Genomic DNA, 18,188 nt, shown 5'->3' with positions numbered 1-18,188 from the left:
CTCAAGGGCTTTTTATGACATATCTCATCTGCGGGTACCTATGTAAGTGTGCCTCCTCACTCCCCCCCCCCTTGCCCCTCCCCCCAACCCCGGTGACGAGCAAGCGTTCATGCTGCCGCGGCAGCATGAACCTGTTCTTCTGTCTTGTCCTGTTCATCCTATTACGTTCTCCCTTCCCCGGAATCAATCGGTGCCTGCCCGACAGGACACGTATGTCGCAAATACTCCAATACATCATCTCACTTATTGTAACGTTGACATGGGTAACATCCACAGCTGAAACCTACTTGTACTGATATTTGTTTCCGTGATCGTTGGCGTCCGCTCCAGAACGCCTGGCATAATGCAAAGGATACGAATAAACTGACACTGAATGATTCATCAAAAAGTCCAAACTATGTTTATCAAACAACACAATTTAAGCGAACATAAATGTCGGCAAAGAACTCAAAATCATATTGAATTTTGAACGAACTCAAAACATCAACAACAGCAGAGAATGGCATTCCGAGGTCACCATGGCAACCACCAGAGTTAAATTAAGCTTTTACGCTTTATTTTGTTTTTTCTAGTTTTTTTCATTCACTTTTTGTTTATGATTTGAATTAATATAATTTGTTTTGAGTTTAAGAAGTATTCACTAAGTGCAATCAAAATACAATACATCACAATAAAATGAAACGAAAATTAATTCAAGAGCTATTACTGATAACGACATAAATGACGCGGCAAAGTCAATTAATTTTTAGTGATATTTGTGCCGTGTGGTGTGCGTGGTGTAGAGAGAGGAGCGACCAAGGCAGGAGCGACTGCTAGATAATTCGAATTAATCATATGGCACATTTGTCTGATTTTTCACAAATCAGTCATCTGGCTGTGATTCATTTTTGTTGCTTTTCTTCAGAGTAAATAGTCATGACGTGTTTCTTAGCTGTACTGTGTCTGACTTTAATTGTCTTTAACGATTCAAAGTCAAGGTGTTTGGCTGGATCTTATGCTGATTTTGAAGTAAGTTCTCACAGTTTATTGAATAACAGTCAGTAAAAATTGCTTTGTTTTATATCATATGATTAGTATGATTCTAAAAAGTGAAAATGTTGCTGTTAAAATGTTTGGTGGTGTTTGGACATGATCAAATTTGGGTCAATTGAGATTTATTGTTATGGCAGTCAAGTTATGAATTAAAATTAAATCAATAATTTCTATCCTTTTTATATGAGCTTTAAAATATCTATGACAATGCTGTTTTGAGCTTAAATATACACCAAGTCTCTCTGTTGTCAGTCTATTTTTTCTTACGGCTGGGGCGCAAATAAGATTCAGAAGTAGGCCGTGAGGTGTGATGGGTTGGAAACAAATTTGTGTTGCTGTTCTGAATGATAAATGACACCAACATTGGTTATAGTAAAGCTATGGAGATTCATATGACAGTCTGGTTTTGTCACTGTCTGTGTTTTGATTGCACTTTTCCATTCTTTTTCCTCAGGATGATGATGAGGTGGATACTCCTGAACCTACTCCATACGTCTCACCCATGGCCAAGGGCGCTTACTTGGCGGAACATTTTGATGACATTTGGACATTTGAAAGAGAATGGATAATGTCAGGTGCTTCAACTTCATTGGAGAATCAGAGAGGTAACATCACATTTGATGTAGGCACCTAATTTACTGGTGTTAGCAACCTGTCTTTGGCTGCAAAGTAGGAAGTCAGTTAAAAAAAAGACACTCAGCTAGGTCTTGTATAATTTTTTTCCTGTTTGATGGTTTGTCATTGTCAATAACTAATAAAGGACATTTTTACTTCTAACTATGGTGCAGTTATGCCTATGCCTATTTGATCATCATTTCCAGAGTTATTGTATCCCAATGCAGTTAGATCTACAAGCACATGCTTTGATATTCTTAGGAACATATTTTATGAAAATGTCAGCAACCCTGAAGTTACATATAGATGAGATAAAACATTAATTGTCATACTCATGGTCGCACTGACCATGTAATCTTACTGGCCTAATGCTACCATTCAAGCATTGACACATTCATTTCTTCATTCATGTCATTCATTCATTCATTCATTCATTCATTCATTCATTCATTCATTCATTCATCCATTCATGCATGCATCCTCAGAGCGATGGCGACTGGTACCGGCGCCCGACAGCGTCTGGGAGTCCGATCTCGGGCTGACGCTGGCGCCCGGCTCTCGACACCTGTCGCTGAGTCGTCCGCTCGACGGCCCGCTCACCGGACGGCCCCTCATTGTGCAGTTTCAGGTCAGTGGGTGTGGTCAGTGGGGAAAGGTTGGTGGGACATTCGCAGGATGGTGTGGTGGACAATGATGGGTCACTGCACCAGCTGCATGCTGATACCATATACCTATGTTTGTGTCCAAAGCTGAGGCTGTGTTCTTTGGCCGTCTCCGTGACCGAGTTTGTGTGCCGGCAGCTGCGACTGCCCTGGCTGCGGCAGTGTGCCTTTATCTGGTTGTGGCTGTGTGTTGTGAGTGTTTGATTGTGAGGGTGTCCCTGACCTTTGTGTTCCCGGTAGCTGCTGCTGCCCCGGCTGCGGCAGTGTGCCGGCGTCCAGCTGCGATTTCTCACGGACTCCGCTGCTGACCGGCTGGATCTGGTAAACAGCAGCACGCCCCACTCGCTCTTGTTCGCCGCCGAGAGCTGCGCGGACCAACTGAAGGTGGGAGCTAAGACCTCTGCGATGTTGGCACTGGCACTTTTTATTGTTAGCTGTAGAGTTGTTTCAATGATTAAACGTTACACATGCGTCATAAACGCCCACCATGGTAGTGAAGTGATGCAGTGTCTAGCTACTACTGAACTCCATCCCATGTGTCTTTCTGCACACAGCTGCAGCTGGGAGGTCCGGGCCTGGGCCGCCGTCCGCTGTCTGTCGACGTGCCGCCGCGGCTGGCGCCCGGTCAGAGACTGCACGTGTACCGGCTGGTGGCCGCCGGCCGCTCCGTTCAACTGCGGCTCGATGGACAGGTGCGTACCAGACGCTGTGCCGACCGCGGGAGCACTGCGAGAGTTCGCCCCTGCCACGGCATTGTCGCAAAATTCCCACGGCTAGATGCTGATATTGCGGTATTTTATAGATCCCTACTGGTTTGTAGTGGATAAATCACGTGTCACATCATTCCCTCTCACGGTCGTCACTTTAGATGTGTTGTGTATATCCGGTTGCTGTGTTTCAGATTGTGAAAAACATCAGCCTCGCGTCTTTATTGGAGCCGGCGGGTACCTCGGAATCGGACGGCCAGTTGCAACACGACCACACCCGCTCGGGGTCGGCCGGAATGGAGTCTCTCCTGGCGGCAGTGAGTAATTGTGACTGTGTGTCGGAACAGGCACATCGGGCGCGGGAGGGTGGGTGGAACATGACATCAAACCCATCAAGTAATCGACGAGATAACAGTGGGCAGTAATCGCCACGCACTTTGAGAATGTGGATCGCTCATGATTGTTCAATACGATACAATACAATCAATCAAAGCAAAGGTCATCAAAATGAAGACGAGCCATGGTTCATTGATTGTTTCGCAGATAATTTTCTGTTGTGCATTTATTGCTTATTTTCTGTCAACTTGTTTTGTTTTGCACAGTTTTTTTTTACGCATGTTTGGCTTGCTATCAGTTTAATGCTTTGTCTCGTTTAGTTACCTAGTAATATTACGCTGTTATGTTTGTCATTACATTGATTTCCTTTTGGTTTATGGTTTTCGTCGTTTTGTTCCGTTTCTGCACAGGTGTCTGTGTCTGTCAGTGACGGAGCGCGGTGTCGGTGCGGCCGCAGCGCGCGCTGAACGTGCAGCTCTGGTCGGCCGGCGATGGACTGCGGCTCGACAACCTGATCGTGACGGCGCAGACGGCAGAGGCGGACCGGTTCGTCCCGCCGCCGCCGCCGCCGCCCGAGCCACGCGCCGAGCACCTGCGGCAGAGGAGCACGGTGAGTCCTGGACGGGTGACTCCGTGAAACAGGGGGCAGCGGAGCGATCAAGTCGAGGGACCATGGGTTCACTTGCGTACGCGTCCGTCTCTCGTGTGTGCCCTTGGTACTCAGCCCTATCTGCACCGGTAGGCAAGGTACGTAGCCCAGCTTCCTCCCATGCATTACGCTCTATGCTCTATGCGTCAGCCCCTTCCACTCGTTCCCTTCGTATGATAGGTCTGTGTATGTGCAGACTACCGATGCCTAGGTACACGATCCTTTATCCATATCTCCGTTATCCGTACCAGTTAGTACTGTTCAGCACCCAGTCCTGTGTACGGTTCCGTGACGCTCTCGATGTTGTGCCGACAGGCGGAGAGCCTGGAGTGGCTCGACTGGTACCTGGACTACAGCGCCGAGCGGCCCTGGGTGTACGCCCTGCTGGTACTGGCTGTCGGCGTGCCGGCCTGTCTGCTGCTCTCCTGCTGCCTGCCAGAGAGTGTGAGTTAAGATTATTAGAGTGTCAGAGAGTGTGAGTTAACTCAGACTGCCAGAGAGTGTGAGTTAACATAGACTGCCAGAGTGTTTGAGTTAACTCAGACTGCCAAAGGGTGTGAGCTAACTCAGACTGCCTGACTCGGAGCTAAATGACACCTAGGCGGTCAACATCTCCGATATCTCGTATTTGTTATCTGAGTTTTCGCCTTTGAGATAGCGGTGCTCGCGTTTGTGACGCTGTTTTTGGCTCGCCAGCTCGACCTGGAGGCCCAGCGGAGGAAGGCGGAGGCCCTGAAAAAGAAGACGGATGAGGACCCGGACGATCACCAGCGAAACTCCAGCGGACACGATCGGCTGAAGGTGAGCCGACGCGTACGCTGTTGTATAACTGCTATAGTTTAATCGAGTCAGGTTTCTTGTTGATTTCTGTATTGACATCGTGCATTTCCGTCATGATAAGGATCAATTTCGATATTGTACGACCCCTGACCCACCAAATGGCTGCCTCATTTTAGAACTTGAGCAAAAAGAAGTGTTTGACTTTAATATACAATATTACAGCAAACACTCAAATCGCTAGTCGGTTGACGTCATTGGTAGGATAATGCTCATTTACTTAGTCGTTAAATTCTGCTGAGTTCCAGTTGCTACCAATTGAGTACCAAATGTCCAAAACTGCGCCCCTCAGCTGATGTTTGTGTGTGCCCTGAGCCCCTGCGGATGTAGTGTAACGTCTTGTGTCCGTTTCCTCCAAAGGTTGCCGGTCACCGGAGCACGCAGTCGCCGATTCCCGGACAGCCGCGACGCAGGACGCTTCAGAAGGACTGAGAGTGATGCGGGTCTGGGAGGGATACTGCGGGACTGAGAGGGTTACTGTGGGACTGAGGAACGGTACTCGACTGAGAGGGTTACTGCGGGCATGAGAGGGACGATACTGCGGGACTGAGAGGGTCGGTACTGGACTGAGAGAGTCACTGCGGGACTGAGAGCGACGGTACTCGGGACGGGTTGTACCGGCCTTTATAGGCTGCCGCTGCTACAGACGATCCCAAGTGCTTGCCGTTTTTTAGGGAGGATCGGTCGGACCAGTGGAACGGCCTACCCACTTCGACATAGAATTGGCACGATGTGCTTTTGAACGGAGTTTTGTCTACACAAACACTCGACTGAACGATAGAATAATGTCAGCACACTGCTCAGGCACTCGACGGGATTATTTCTGTACTAACACTCCAAGGAGTTCTGTCACAACAATGCACAAACGCAAGAGCTCAACTGCCTTGTAAGGGTTCGCCGCTCGAACGTTTTGTTTTAGGGGACCGACGATCCACCGTCGATTTGCCGTGAGTTATCTCTTTACTGTGGTCGCAGATCTCATTTTTCTTATAAGTGATGCTATTTTCGATATTTGTGTGATATTCATATTTATATTTATATACTATACGCGGTCTATATAAGGCGAATATACATTTTCATTCGTCAGGTCGTGACTCGAGGGCGGCAATAATTCTGTTTTCATATTAGAATGTGATTGCTTCAGGACTAGGAGAAATGATGTTCACCGTTTGCCATCAATTTGGTCTCGTGACGCCCACGCTGGCAGCACAGAGTTGCACTTTTGTCACGTGTAGTTATTATGTTGGTACCTACCCAAGAGTTTTGTTTTGCTATGCTGCGCGGTAGGGGCTCCGCCACCACGGGGGAGTCGCATGGATCCGAACCTCCCCAATAATTTCGCTTCCACAATACCATCCACTATCCAGTGTATCCTATCGCCCCCCCCCCCCCATCCTGAGATTGTGGCGCCTGGCGCCTGGCGGAGCCCCTGCTGCTTAGTAACGACTACCGCATGTGGTCCAAATGGAAGGGGATTGTAAGTGGCGATACACCGACAACTTGCTAGTTTGCATCACAATGTTTACAGCTCATTTTGCAATATACATCTGCGTGAATAAAGCAAATTATGTACCATGGTCGGTCATTGTGCGTATATGGAGAGCTGGGATTACATTATTCATAGACAATGCCGGCGAAATGAGAATCTTTTTTTCGTGAGCATCGTTGAAGGTTATACCAATTGCCCTGGATGGCCACTGGAATGATAGTGGAATTTGCTATAGCATTATGTTAAGATTGGTTTAGTGTGCTTAGCCTGAACCGTGAGGCATGGCCCAAAAGGCGCGCACACAAGTTTTTTGAATGAATGGGGCACGACCCTCCATGCAAACTGGGCCCCCTCATGCCGAAGGGCCCCAGACCCCAGTGGTGAAAGTTGCAGGTCATGGACTCACATGGGCCTGCTGGGGCGGGCGCGAGATAGGCCCTCGGTCTTTTCAATCGCCATTTCAGTTCATTTTTAGACGATCATCGGCGGTCTAAGGATTAGGGCCCATTTGAAGACCAACTCCCTCAATTCGAACGAGGAGGGCACGGGCCCACGTGTGCCCCCCCCCTCCCCCCGTTGTGTGCGCCCTTGATAGCCATCTAAACGGCTCCAAGGCATGGATGCTGGTCACGGCTGTAGGCACTAGGCAGTGAAGCCATTCAATGTTCATTCATTCGTTATGTTTTAAGTGTGTAAGTGCCAGTCTCAAATTTTGTTTTAGCAGTCATGCTCATTGCTCAGAATGCATTTTTTTTTGCTTATCTACTAGTTTTTACGGACTAGATCCTAGATGAGGGCGTGTTTCTTTTTTCCAACCAAAGGAAGGCGCTATACCCGAAGATGCTTCTTGGTAAACAAACCAAACAAAAACAAACATAACCTAACCTCACCTGACCTAACCTACAACCTACAAACCTACAACCTACAACCTACAAACCTACAACCTAACCTACAGACCTACAACCTACAAACCTACAACCTAACCTACAACGCGCCAAAAAGTTCGACCGGCGTCGGGTATCGTACCTTAGTTATTAGCGTGGTTATTAGATCACGAGGCGAGTGTGCTCACCACTACACCACGCAGCCAGCTGGCCTGTGAGAGGTGTAAGTCACTTTTCAATGACGCAATGGGATATTCTCCGTATAGCGCCTTCCTTTGGGGGGAAAAAAGAATTACGCTAGATGAGGACATTATATGGAAGCAAGAGCTTGCTGCATAAATGGCGCACAAGTAAATGGAGAATTTGTTCTATCAAGCGACTAGAGATTTAACCATACAACTGCTAAAGAATTTGCAGCACTGTGATTGGCTGTCTGTCGGTATCTTTCGACAATAGCCGAAAAAGAATTTTATTTGAACACAATACATTTTTCATTGAGAGTTGTGGTGTTTTGCTGCTTTTTCTATTTCGAAATTCTCCGACACTGGTGAGTGGTTCTTGGGTAGGAAAGTATCTTATTAATTATTATTATTTGATTTCTAAGATATCCGTACAGATATTCTCATGAATCTTGTTGACAGAGTCATGGCATTGACTCTGTTGACTCATTGCAATTGACTCTGTTTGACGCATTGACTCTGATCATTGATTGTGTCATTGATCACATTGATCATTGTCATTGATCATTGATTGATTGTGATTGACTCTTGTAAGCCGTGAAGCAAGATGGATATTCAATTGAAATAACTAGACGAGTTAAACCCAGGTAAATACTATTCAAAGCCAAATACGTAGATTATTGGTGTGCTTAAACTGATCCTTAATATCAATATTGTTGGATATATTTCATGAGTTTTTTAAGTTCTTCTTATCTTACTGCATTGTCTTACAAGTTTTATATGCTCCTAAGAATTTATTGTTATTGTTAGAGCTAGTATTTAGTAAGCTTGCAAGCCACACTTGAATTGCAGCTTCTTGAATCACAAAGTTGAACTACAGGACCATCTCAATCTTACTGCATGGTAGGTATTCTTATTTTGACAAAACTGAGAATAATTCGGTCCTTGAAGACTGTGTTGGCCGCAATAAACACAACACCAAGATGCACTAGGCATCATACCTTGGGTTGGGTTCAACTCGTAGATTTTCCTCCTAGTTCAAGTTTGATGACAATGCTCAAAAGTTTATAGTTGCCTCAGAAACAAAATTTCCCTCTTTGCTGCCACACTGAAAGTAAAATTAGTTCAATGCTGTGTCCAGTAAAAAAGGTGGAGCAATGTGTTATTTTGTGATATGACTTCTGATCAACTGATAGTGCAGTCATCAAGCTATTTTCTGTTGTGTTGAAAAAAGAATACCTGCCATGTTGTGAGACTAGAGCTGTATCATTGCAACAAATTTTATCAATCTTCCTACCTGCAGGTTGCAGTTGCAACTCGCAACTTATTTTGTATTTTTTTCCATTTTCAACTTCTGTTAGGTTAGTTGTTTAATGGTTTCTTTTTTAAATAATCCAATGTAAGATTGACTAACTAGAGTCTCTGATCAATATTTTTCATTTTTGTTATTTTGATAATGAGCAATGCAGGACTAGGTGCTGTCCCGTAGTATGCATAATATAACCTGAAACTGAAAAATGAGTAGTTTCCAAAAGTTATTTTTGCCAGTATTTATTTAAGTGTCATCTGTCACAGAACACATCAAAGACCTAGGTGTCTGACAGCGCTGTTTTGTCGGGCAGCTGGTGAGTCATGGAGAGCTGGCTGACGGAGGCTCTGGGCGCGCCGGCCGGCGGGGATCTGGCGGCGCTGCTGCCCGACCCCGGTCAGCTGCAGCTGGACTTTTCCGTGCCGCTGGAGCTGCTGTACGACGAGGTGACGGCGTTCCGGTGCCGGCTGTGCTCGGAGCTGTTCGGCTCGCTGGTGGCCATCACCGAGCACATCGAGCAGCGTCACTGCCAGCCGGAGGCGGCGCCGGCCGCCCCCGCCCCTGCGCCGCCGCCGCCGCCGGCCGCGCCGCTGGACCGGCCGCAGCTCGGCGACAAACAGCTGTTCCTCTGCAGCGAGTGTGGCCACGTGTCCGACACGCTGCGCGACTGCAAGCTGCACCTGAAGCGCGCCCACCTCTCCAGAAAGCGGCGCGAGACGGCGGCGGCCACCGGCAGCGCCGGCGCCGCCACCAAACCGGCCGAGCCGCCCGCCGCAGACGAGACGCAGCCGAAAAAGACGCGCGAGCGCCGACCGCCGCCCAAGCTGCGCCACGATAAACGGTTCCAGTGCCGCGTGGAGAAGTGTTCGCTGCGCTTCACGTGCGAGCAGTACCGCGCCACGCACGAGCGGTGCCACGTGACGGCCAAGTCGTTCAAGTGCAGCCAGTGCACTGAGTTCACCACCACCAGCTGGACGCGAGTAATGACGCACATGTGGCGCGCGCACGGCACCGACCTGGACCTGTTCAAGTGCGACAAGTGCCGGTTCCGGTGCGCGCTCTACAGCAACATGGAGAACCACCGGCAGCTGCACGTCAGCGAGCGCCGCTTCGTCTGCACCGAGTGCAACAAGGGCTTCCGGCAGCTGTCGCAGCTGCTCAACCACCGGGTGGTGCACGCCGAGGGCGCCGGCCGGCTCTCGGTCCCAAAGTGGTTCCGGCCGCACGTCTGCCCCACCTGCTCCAAGATGTTCAGCTCGGTGAAGACGCTGCGCATCCACCAGCGCATTCTGCACGAGAAGGTGCGCAGCTTCTGCTGCCGCGTGTGCAACCACACGTCGGCCACCAAGGCGCTGCTGCAGCTCCACATGCGCGGACACAGCGGCGAGACGCCGTTCGTCTGCACAGAACCCGGCTGCGACTACAAGACCCGCGACCCCAGCACCTTCCGCAGGCACAAGGTCAGTACGGGCGGGTGGGGATTGCGTCGGCAGCTTGCGCCGCCTAGGCACGCGTTTATGGTGGCGTAAATATAAATATAATCATTTTGTTTTGCTTCTATCGTTGACGAGGTACCTTTTCGCACACCATCACGGGTTGAGGCGTACGTGAATCTCTCCTGCCTTTACCGGTATCCGTTTTGCCGTATAAGTGATCAATTAGTATTCAGTGCATTAGCGGAGAGTGTCTTTCATTCCATTGGTGTTACACCACGGCGCTCTCTCCTTCCCGTCCCATAATTTCCCACAGCCTCCAATGCCACGATTCCTGCTGCCGCACACACTTTCTTCCTTCAACAGACGCGCCCGGCGGGTTCCTGTCTCCTGACCTCCCGCCCCCTCCCCACAGATGCCCCGGCCGGTACCTGACCTCCCCCCTCCCCCTTACACAGCCCTCAGTTGGTGTCTGACCCCCCCCCCCCCCCTCCGTCAGATGCGGCACACTGGCGTGCGGCCGTACAGCTGTCCTCACTGCGACTACGAGTGCATCCAGTCGAGCGCCATCAAGTCGCACATCATCAACCGGCACGGCGGTCTTGGCATCTTCCGCTGCCAGCTCTGCAACTTCTGCACTGTCAACGAGATCTCGTACGGCATGCACATGAGCGACCACCAGAAGGGTCTGATGGCCGCGGCCAGCGAGGAGGAGGACGATCCGGCCGCCGCCGCCGAGCCGATGCTCTCCGGGTACGCGGCTCCGGCTCCGGCGGCTCCGGGCGCCGAGCCGCCGGCCGTGCGGCACGAGTACGTGTTCACCATCGCTCCAGACTCGCCGGCCGAGGACCGCGGCGGCATCAGCATCCCGGCGGGTCAGGAAGAGCAGCACCTGGTGACGGGCATCATTGGAGGCGACATACGGTGACGTGACAATACATGATGACTCTGTGTGTATGAGGTGTGTTTCTAGCGGTTAAGAGGCGTCGCAATCCGAAAACGCGTCCATCAGCGAAACACTCCCGGATCGTCTGTGTGTTATACGAGTAAAGCTTCCAAATGCCGAGATCTTTACGTTGGTCTTCTATTCATGTAGAACTCAACAACACGCACTAGTAGCAACACACAATGTGTACCATATTACACACTTCTGAGCTCAACAGTTCACTTGAGGAACGTCACACTACAGCTGATGCACACTGTACAGCGTACAGTCTGGTCTCTGCTCTTACGCGGGGCGGGAACACCCAGTCTCCGTGAGAGTTGAGCGGGTGCCCGTGTCCGTGCCGGGTGGCTCAGGGGCACCTCTCTGCGGTCACCGGTCTGCGGCTGAGGCGGCGGACCGGCGCGCCGCGTACTCTGCCGGCTGCAGCGTGCCGGCCATCTGCGCCCGGCTGGTGCCCAGTTTGGGCAGGATCAGCGCCACGAACCCGGCTCCGCCGCTGTCGGAGACGAGCAGCTGCGGCTCGGCGCGCAGCCGCTCGTTCAGCTGCACCAGCTTCCCCCGCACGCAGGCCGGGATCACGTAGCGCTCGCCGTCGGCGCACGTGACGGAGAAGAGCGGCGCGTCGCCGGTCACCAGCTGGGCGCCGCGCTTCCCCTTGCCGGAGACCTTGTTCTCCAGCCGGTTGGTGTGCTCGGTTACCTGGGGAGACGAGAGGAATGGTGTTCACAAGCTGACCGACGGTACCAACTGGGCGACTGCCGACACCATCGATTACCAGTCAGTGCCTCGTACGTGAAATAATAATATAAAAAAATAAGTCAAAGGAAATCACAAAGTGTTTTGGAACTACGTCAACCGTCGCAGGAAATCAAAATGTGGTATCTCGGACTTGCGTAGTGCTAATGGTGAACTGGCAACTAACAACAAGCACAAGGCTGATATATTGAATCATCAGTACGCAAGCGTTTTCACAAAGGAAGACAAGTCATCGATCCCAACGCTAGCTCCAAAGCCTTTGGAGGCAGAGATGCAAGTTGCGATAACTGTTCAGCGAGTCCATGCCAAGCTGAAAACACTGAAGATTGATAAATCGCCAGGCCCCGACAACATGCACCCTCGTGTTTTGCACGAACTTGCTGACCAACTTGCGACACCCATCACATCTCTGTTCTGTAAAAGTATTGAAACTGGAGAAGTTCCACGGCAATGGAAGGTGGCCACCGTCACGCCAATCTTTAAAAAAGGCGACAAAAGTGATCCCGCGAACTACCGACCAGTGTCACTGACATCAATATTATGCAAGATTCTGGAGAGGATCATATGCGAGGACATCATCGCTCATCTGAAGACAAACAATCTTATCGCTCGCCAACAACATGGTTTCATCACAGGGAAATCTACAGTCACAAACCTACTGGAAGCTCTTGATATTTGGACGGAAGCGCTAAGCCACAGCTTACCAGTGGATGTTGTGTTTCTGGACTATGCCAAAGCGTTCGACACTGTGCCCCATGAAAGGCTTCTAGCCCAGGTCCAGGCTCTAGGGGTGAATGCAAAGACTCATCAGTGGATAAGGAGTTTTCTAACAGGCAGGCGGCAAAGAGTGAACGTCAATGGATCACTCTCAGACTGGGAGTATGTAACAAGTGGAGTGCCGCAAGGCTCAGTGCTCGGGCCTCTCTTGTTTTCCATGTTTGTCTGTGATGTTCCCGACCTCTTAAATTGTCATATCTCTATGTTTGCGGACGATACCAAGGTCTACCAAGTCATCAACGAGCGCGATGGTGAACTTCACAATCTGCAAGAGGACATCAACTCTTTGCAAGATTGGGCAAAAACAATGCAGATGATCTTTCATCCACTCAAATGCAAGGTCATGCATCTTGGACCAACAAATCCTGGAAGTGAGTATACCATGACAACTATGGGTGGAGGCAAACATACCCTTGAAGCAGTCTGTGAGGAAAAGGACCTGGGAGTCACTATAGACATGAAGCTATCCTTCTCAAAACATGTCACTAACCAGATTAACAAGGCCAATAGAATTCTTGGTGCAATCAAGCATACCTTTGCAAACATTGACAGCGACATTTTCAAAGCCTTGTACAAAAGCATTGTCAGGCCCCACCTCGAGTATGCAACTGTTATATGGAGTCCCAAGTTCAAAAAGGACAAAGATGCACTCGAACAGGTGCAGCGGCGGGCAACACGGCTGGTGAACGGACTGTCTCACCTTTCATATTCAGATCGCCTCAGGAGCCTTAATTTACCTACTCTGGAATTCCGACGGAAACGGTCGGACATCATCGAGACCTTCAAAATTTTGAAAGGCTTCGACAAGGTGGACTTCCAAAGAGAGTGCCCGTGTTGTCACAACAGCATGTTCAAGAACTCTCTCAGCCGTGTCACCCGAGGTCACGATCAAAAACTTCAAGTTCAGCATCAATTGGGACCCAGAAAAGCCTTCTTTGCGGCACGAGTAACTCAGACATGGAACAAGCTGTCAACCCACACCATCGATGCTCCAAATGTCGATGTGTTCAAGTACAGACTGGGGAAGGAATGGAAGGACCACCCTGAAAAGTTCAACTACAAGTTCTCATACTAATGATCATCGTGGCCATCAATGTATGGCCTCACCTAGCATGGCAGCCTACTCGTCTTTGTCAGAAGAAGAGGAGGCATCTCTTGAGTAAAGGGTCTGATTACTCGAAAGGGTACCTAATGACCTTTACTTAAGGTAAATACTTAAGGTAAATAAAAAATAAAGCATCCCTGGCCATTAAAATCCCTCATCCCTGACCCTCAGTCCCTGACTAATCCTTCCCAAGCCGGTCATAACGCAATCATCGAGCTCCGGGCTGTCACGATATCTCACTCTGCCTTTGAGGCGAAAGCCGGTCGACTGACAGCCCTCACCTGAAAGTCGATGCCGGTGACGGTGGCGCCGGAGGCCACCAGCGGGTGGGACGGCGCCAGCATCAGCGCGATCAGACCGTTGGAGTGGAACAGCAGCCGGTAGTCGTGGCCGGGCCGCCGCCGGTCCAGTACGTAGCGGCACTCGTAGTAGCGCTCCAGGAAGTCGCGCGGCTGGCCCTCCAGCTCCACCGAGTGCTCGATGGCCGGCACGGGCGTCATGGTCACTGCGCGGCGCCGGCGGTGCGCTGCTTCATACGCTCCTGGAACTGCTGGTGCTTGGCCGCCGCCAGCTCGTTATTGGTCTTCTGTCGCTCCAACCGCTGAAATGCGACGGCGACGCACATGGTCAGTATGGTGAAAAAACATCAGCCTAACCAGGAAATCCCTGCGTTTACCTCAACCACCCTGCCCTAAACCAACAGAAAGAAAAGGCCGGAGCTCTCATCGGGACTTCTGATCACACATCCTTTAGTTGTAATTTCCAACCGATTCCCCACGAATTACGACCAGTAGGTAACAACAAAAATGGAACAGGCTAACCCATAGCAGGCCTATCGCCCCACATCTTTGTGTGGCCAGCATTTCGTCGGCCTACCTCTAGCTTCAGACACCGACGCACTTTCACGTCAATTCCACTGCAGGCGCCGAACCACTTCCCGAAGAATTGCTGAAACAGACAAACCTCACGTCATTGTAGGACTGAATCAGAATGAAAAACAAGCAAGTAACGGAAATCATCAAACGGCAAAATAAATGTCTTAAGCACTATAGGGCGGATCAAGGGACGAAACTGTATCTACCTTCACCACTGGGGTGTAGTCGCATGCGATTGATTTGATACTTTTTGGGCTAGTGGCCCCCATAATTTCCTGCAAAATCTCTACTTCTCACTTCTCAATGATTATTCTTCAAGCATCCTGCGTATCAAGTTCTAAAGGGAAAATGCACCTTGTCCGGCCTGGTTTCATGCGGCCAGGGAGCTATAGGCTGTGTCTTTCCTGGGAATCTAACCCAACTGGTCAGAGTTTAGTACATAGGTATGCATGCATCAAACTCTTTATACTGCTTACCTCCTGATGACAGTTCTTGAGTTGTTCAATCAGCTCATTGCATTCTTGGGAGTGCAGATGGCTGGACAAATCGCCATGCATGGCGATAGGCACTCAGTGCTACAACCTGAAACAAAAGAGCATAGAAAGCATGGTGTCAGAGCTAACTTCCGATCCTCAAGCAACTGCATTCCAGATCATGTCCCAATTCAGGCACTCACTGCCCAATGGACACTGTGCTGTACACCCATGTCTTGGTGTCTGATGCACATGCATTGAGATCAAACATAACTTAATTTTCGAAAATTTTGGACACATGACAGCAGTATGAATGTTAGTATGTAACAGTTATAAAGAGTTACTGTCTTAGAATGTGCTAGAGTGAGAGGATAATTCGCCCAAAAGCCCCCTTGGCTCTTCACCTCCAAGACTTTGTATGTTTTTGTTGGGTTAGGCCCTTCCGGTCTGACAAGACCATTTCAGAGCCGGAAGGATGATAGGAGTTAGGGGGAGACATTACTGGGCAGACACCCTAGAGTCGCAGGGGCTGAGCCCGTCCGAATGGACAGGCCGACCAGCCCGCCAAGCAAGGATTTCAGTATCCTGAGGATGGAAACAGTGGCAGATCCAGGGGGGGCAAAATGGGCATTTGCCCCCCCCCCCAAATGGCATAATTTTAACATTACGCCTATGGACGATGCATGGAAAGAATCAATAAATTTTATGGTTTGCCTCCCCCCCCAAAACTCTGAGCTGGATCCGCCTCTGGATGGAAACGACGGAACGGAGGTCCAAGACTTTCGCTCAAAATGGTTTACAGGTTTATATAGCACTGCTTACGAAATTAAAATGGCCTGTAAGTTCATTACATAAGACCTCCAATCTCCATTCTACTACATCAGCATCTGGCTGGTTTCAGATTTCTGGAACTCTTTGATTAGTTGAACAGCCTTACTTACTGGTTCATCAAAAAGCTTTCTTTTTATCCAATCAAGTTCGAATAAGTAAACAACAATCCATGCGCAACCACAAGAAGGAAATGCAGTTATTAGCTTGGTTATTAGTTACCCCCAGTTTCTGTTTTTTTTTTCGGTTTAGTTGATTTTCTTCCAGTATCCAAAAATTTAGTATGAAATATGGCAGCACGGGCGTCTCTTTTTCTCAACTAGGCGCTTCAGTTATGCCTGTTCCGTGAAATGTCGTGGGATCGAATCCCAACGGGACCGAGTTTTATCGTAATAAAAATTACTTTTATTCTTCTTTCGACTTGTGTGCCCATTGGTAACATAAAAGTGCTCTAAAAACGTAGATGTAATTTATATTTCTATGTTTCAGTGCTGTTGCATATCTTTTATTGGTCGTGCACGCTTCCAAGATCATTTTCAAAACAATTTTAATTAATTTGCATCATATATCTTCAGTTCATCAGCTGCAAGGGATTGACGGGTGAGGGAATCAAAGTCACTCATTATATACCTAGTCCTACCTACCTACCTACCTACGGCTGTGTTTGTCTGTGTGTTTGTTGGCGTGTGTGTGTTTGTTTATTAGTTTGTTCATTTGTTTATTTGCTTGTTTGTTTGTGTGTTTGCTTGCTTGCTTGCTTGCTTACAATCTTACTTATTTTCGAGGTCTTGGAGCGTACATACCTGCCCGCGTGATTGTATACCTGCCCTGCCCGCGTGTTTGTATGCTTGCTCGTAAGTAGGTACGCTCACTGTCGCTGGGGTAGAGGGAGGGGACTATTGGTCACCTGATCGTGGGTGACGGCGTAAAAAAAAATGAAGAATGCATCGATGACGAGGTCACGGACTCAGGACTAGCTTCCTTTCTGTCGTCAGCACGCAGCTTGCATTGCGTGGAGGAAATGGGCAAAAAATCCAGCTTATCATTCTCGCATAATAGCTCTTTTTGTTTTTTGGCATCTTACCTGCATAGCAGTTTAAGGTCACATCTTACATTTTTTGAGACGTTTGCGACTTTTGGGCAGCGAACAATCAACGATGCAGAACTAGATGTGCCGTTTACCTAAACGCATGAACAACTTGACAGCCAAGCCAAACACGGATCACATAACGCCTAACGGTACACAGTGAATGCACGTACATTGTGTGCTCTTATATTTCAATTACTTACCTAGCTGTGGGCCTTCATTCGGCGAGGGCACCTCTCATTCCTATTGCTCTCTTCCATCGCGGCGTGGGATCGCATCTCACCAGCGTTTTGCCCGTTCTCTTATGAGCGGGTGACGAAGATACATCGATAGCATTAAAATGGGGCGCTCTTATACTTACCCTGAACTTGAGCCCCTGTGAGTACTGAGTCTCATGGCCTCATGACGGTGTGAGCCCTTCCATAGCTGCTGGATGATTTTATGTTTCGATGAGCCCAGTTACCCATTTCAATTTGGTTAGATTGGGATTTCACTATGCGGCTCATCCGTATTCAGGTGTCCACCATGTCTACCTCAAGGACTGGGCAAACTGCACGCGGCACCGCGCCACTGCAGACTACGGGTCTGTTCCAGTCGCACTTCCTAACGCCTCTAAACTCCTCCAAGAGCAAGATAGAGGAGGTTGGAGCAGGGCCCTCCTTGGCTTTGTAGGGGCTAGAGCTGCCACTGGAACAGGAAAGCAATTTTGGAGGAGTTTAGAGGTGTTAGGAAGCGCGACTGGAACAGACCCTATGACAGATTGATGCTGATCATGTGGCGTATCATCCATCCAGATCAGCCGGCTGCTGACAAATGCAAGGTATTGCTATGGACAGCCAGACACCCAGACTGACGTAAACGGCGAATGACAAAACGAGGCACAGGCTGGCAGGACTGGCGGCTGTGGGTCTCTGTAGGCCGCTGTAGTGCAGCCACTGTCTTTGACGTTGTCACGTTGTCGATATTGTGACCGCGGCCGGCCCGGGTTACCCCGTCCGTGACAATGCATTGTCATAGACGGCTAGCATGAACAGCGGCGTTCCAGACGATGCTTGCCGCTGACAATGCTGTAGTTGAATAAGGCGCTTGTAGTCTACTGGGACCATTTCAGTGTCGTGGGATGATAGGATAAAAAGAAACTGTGTCCGCTACGCACTGGAATGGAGTCCCGCTGCCCCCAGCCACCTAAACCCCGAAGAGATATGGAGC

At 49.4% G+C, this 18,188-nt stretch overlaps 3 protein-coding genes across 11 annotated transcripts; 2 read left to right on the top strand and 1 right to left on the bottom strand.

The window, feature by feature from the left end:
* The first annotated feature begins 771 nt into the window (after positions 1–771).
* LOC122382253 lies at positions 772–6,415 on the top strand. Its single transcript, XM_043367352.1, has 10 exons — positions 772–1,008; positions 1,487–1,637; positions 2,133–2,275; positions 2,550–2,693; positions 2,864–3,001; positions 3,211–3,333; positions 3,810–3,962; positions 4,317–4,445; positions 4,698–4,802; positions 5,199–6,415. Exons 1-10 carry the CDS (start codon positions 916–918, stop codon positions 5,268–5,270), a joined length of 1,251 nt encoding a protein of 416 aa, XP_043223287.1. The 5' UTR covers positions 772–915; the 3' UTR covers positions 5,271–6,415.
* Positions 6,416–7,568: 1,153 nt separating this feature from the next.
* LOC122382251 (replication initiator 1-like) lies at positions 7,569–11,092 on the top strand. Of its 2 annotated transcripts, none has more exons than XM_043367340.1 (3): positions 7,569–7,758; positions 9,013–10,159; positions 10,632–11,092. In XM_043367340.1, the coding sequence occupies exons 2-3, from the start codon at positions 9,023–9,025 to the stop codon at positions 11,058–11,060; spliced, it is 1,566 nt and encodes a 521-aa protein (XP_043223275.1). In that variant the 5' UTR covers positions 7,569–7,758; positions 9,013–9,022; the 3' UTR covers positions 11,061–11,092. The 2 variants fall into 2 exon arrangements, with proteins under 2 accessions (XP_043223275.1, XP_043223276.1); XM_043367341.1 differs by having other exon boundaries at positions 7,750–8,037.
* A 108-nt stretch (positions 11,093–11,200) lies between these two features.
* LOC122382252 (protein Abitram-like) lies at positions 11,201–16,242 on the bottom strand. Of its 8 annotated transcripts, none has more exons than XM_043367344.1 (5): positions 16,115–16,242; positions 15,068–15,173; positions 14,593–14,664; positions 13,998–14,317; positions 11,201–11,777 (listed from the first exon to the last, which is right to left on the bottom strand). In XM_043367344.1, the coding sequence occupies exons 4-5, from the start codon at positions 14,214–14,216 to the stop codon at positions 11,448–11,450; spliced, it is 549 nt and encodes a 182-aa protein (XP_043223279.1). In that variant the 5' UTR covers positions 14,217–14,317; positions 14,593–14,664; positions 15,068–15,173; positions 16,115–16,242; the 3' UTR covers positions 11,201–11,447. The 8 variants fall into 8 exon arrangements, with proteins under 8 accessions (XP_043223279.1, XP_043223278.1, XP_043223280.1 ...); XM_043367343.1 differs by having other exon boundaries at positions 16,006–16,217; XM_043367345.1 differs by having other exon boundaries at positions 16,074–16,119.
* Positions 16,243–18,188: the final 1,946 nt, after the last annotated feature.

Source organism: Amphibalanus amphitrite, unplaced genomic scaffold (assembly GCF_019059575.1).
Source record: "Amphibalanus amphitrite isolate SeventyFive unplaced genomic scaffold, NRLGWU_Aamphi_draft 000136F_arrow, whole genome shotgun sequence".
NCBI lineage: Eukaryota > Metazoa > Arthropoda > Thecostraca > Balanomorpha > Balanidae > Amphibalanus > Amphibalanus amphitrite.
The sequence above is the reverse complement of the archived record's forward strand: the minus strand, read 5'-3'. Positions and strand labels throughout refer to the sequence as shown.

Excerpts from the sequence above, each read along its gene's own strand:
- LOC122382252 (XM_043367344.1), bottom strand. The coding sequence starts at position 14,216 with ATGACGCCCGTGCCGGCCATCGAGCACTCGGTGGAGCTGGAGGGCCAG. Across the intron at positions 11,778-13,997 it reads TCACCGGCATCGACTTTCAG|GTAACCGAGCACACCAACCG; the intron begins GTGAGGGCTGTC and ends TCGTCTCCCCAG.
- LOC122382251 (XM_043367340.1), top strand. The coding sequence starts at position 9,023 with ATGGAGAGCTGGCTGACGGAGGCTCTGGGCGCGCCGGCCGGCGGGGAT. Across the intron at positions 10,160-10,631 it reads GCACCTTCCGCAGGCACAAG|ATGCGGCACACTGGCGTGCG; the intron begins GTCAGTACGGGC and ends CCCCTCCGTCAG.
- LOC122382253 (XM_043367352.1), top strand. The coding sequence starts at position 916 with ATGACGTGTTTCTTAGCTGTACTGTGTCTGACTTTAATTGTCTTTAAC. Across the intron at positions 1,009-1,486 it reads GATCTTATGCTGATTTTGAA|GATGATGATGAGGTGGATAC; the intron begins GTAAGTTCTCAC and ends CTTTTTCCTCAG. Across the intron at positions 3,334-3,809 it reads TGGAGTCTCTCCTGGCGGCA|CGCGCGCTGAACGTGCAGCT; the intron begins GTGAGTAATTGT and ends GTGCGGCCGCAG.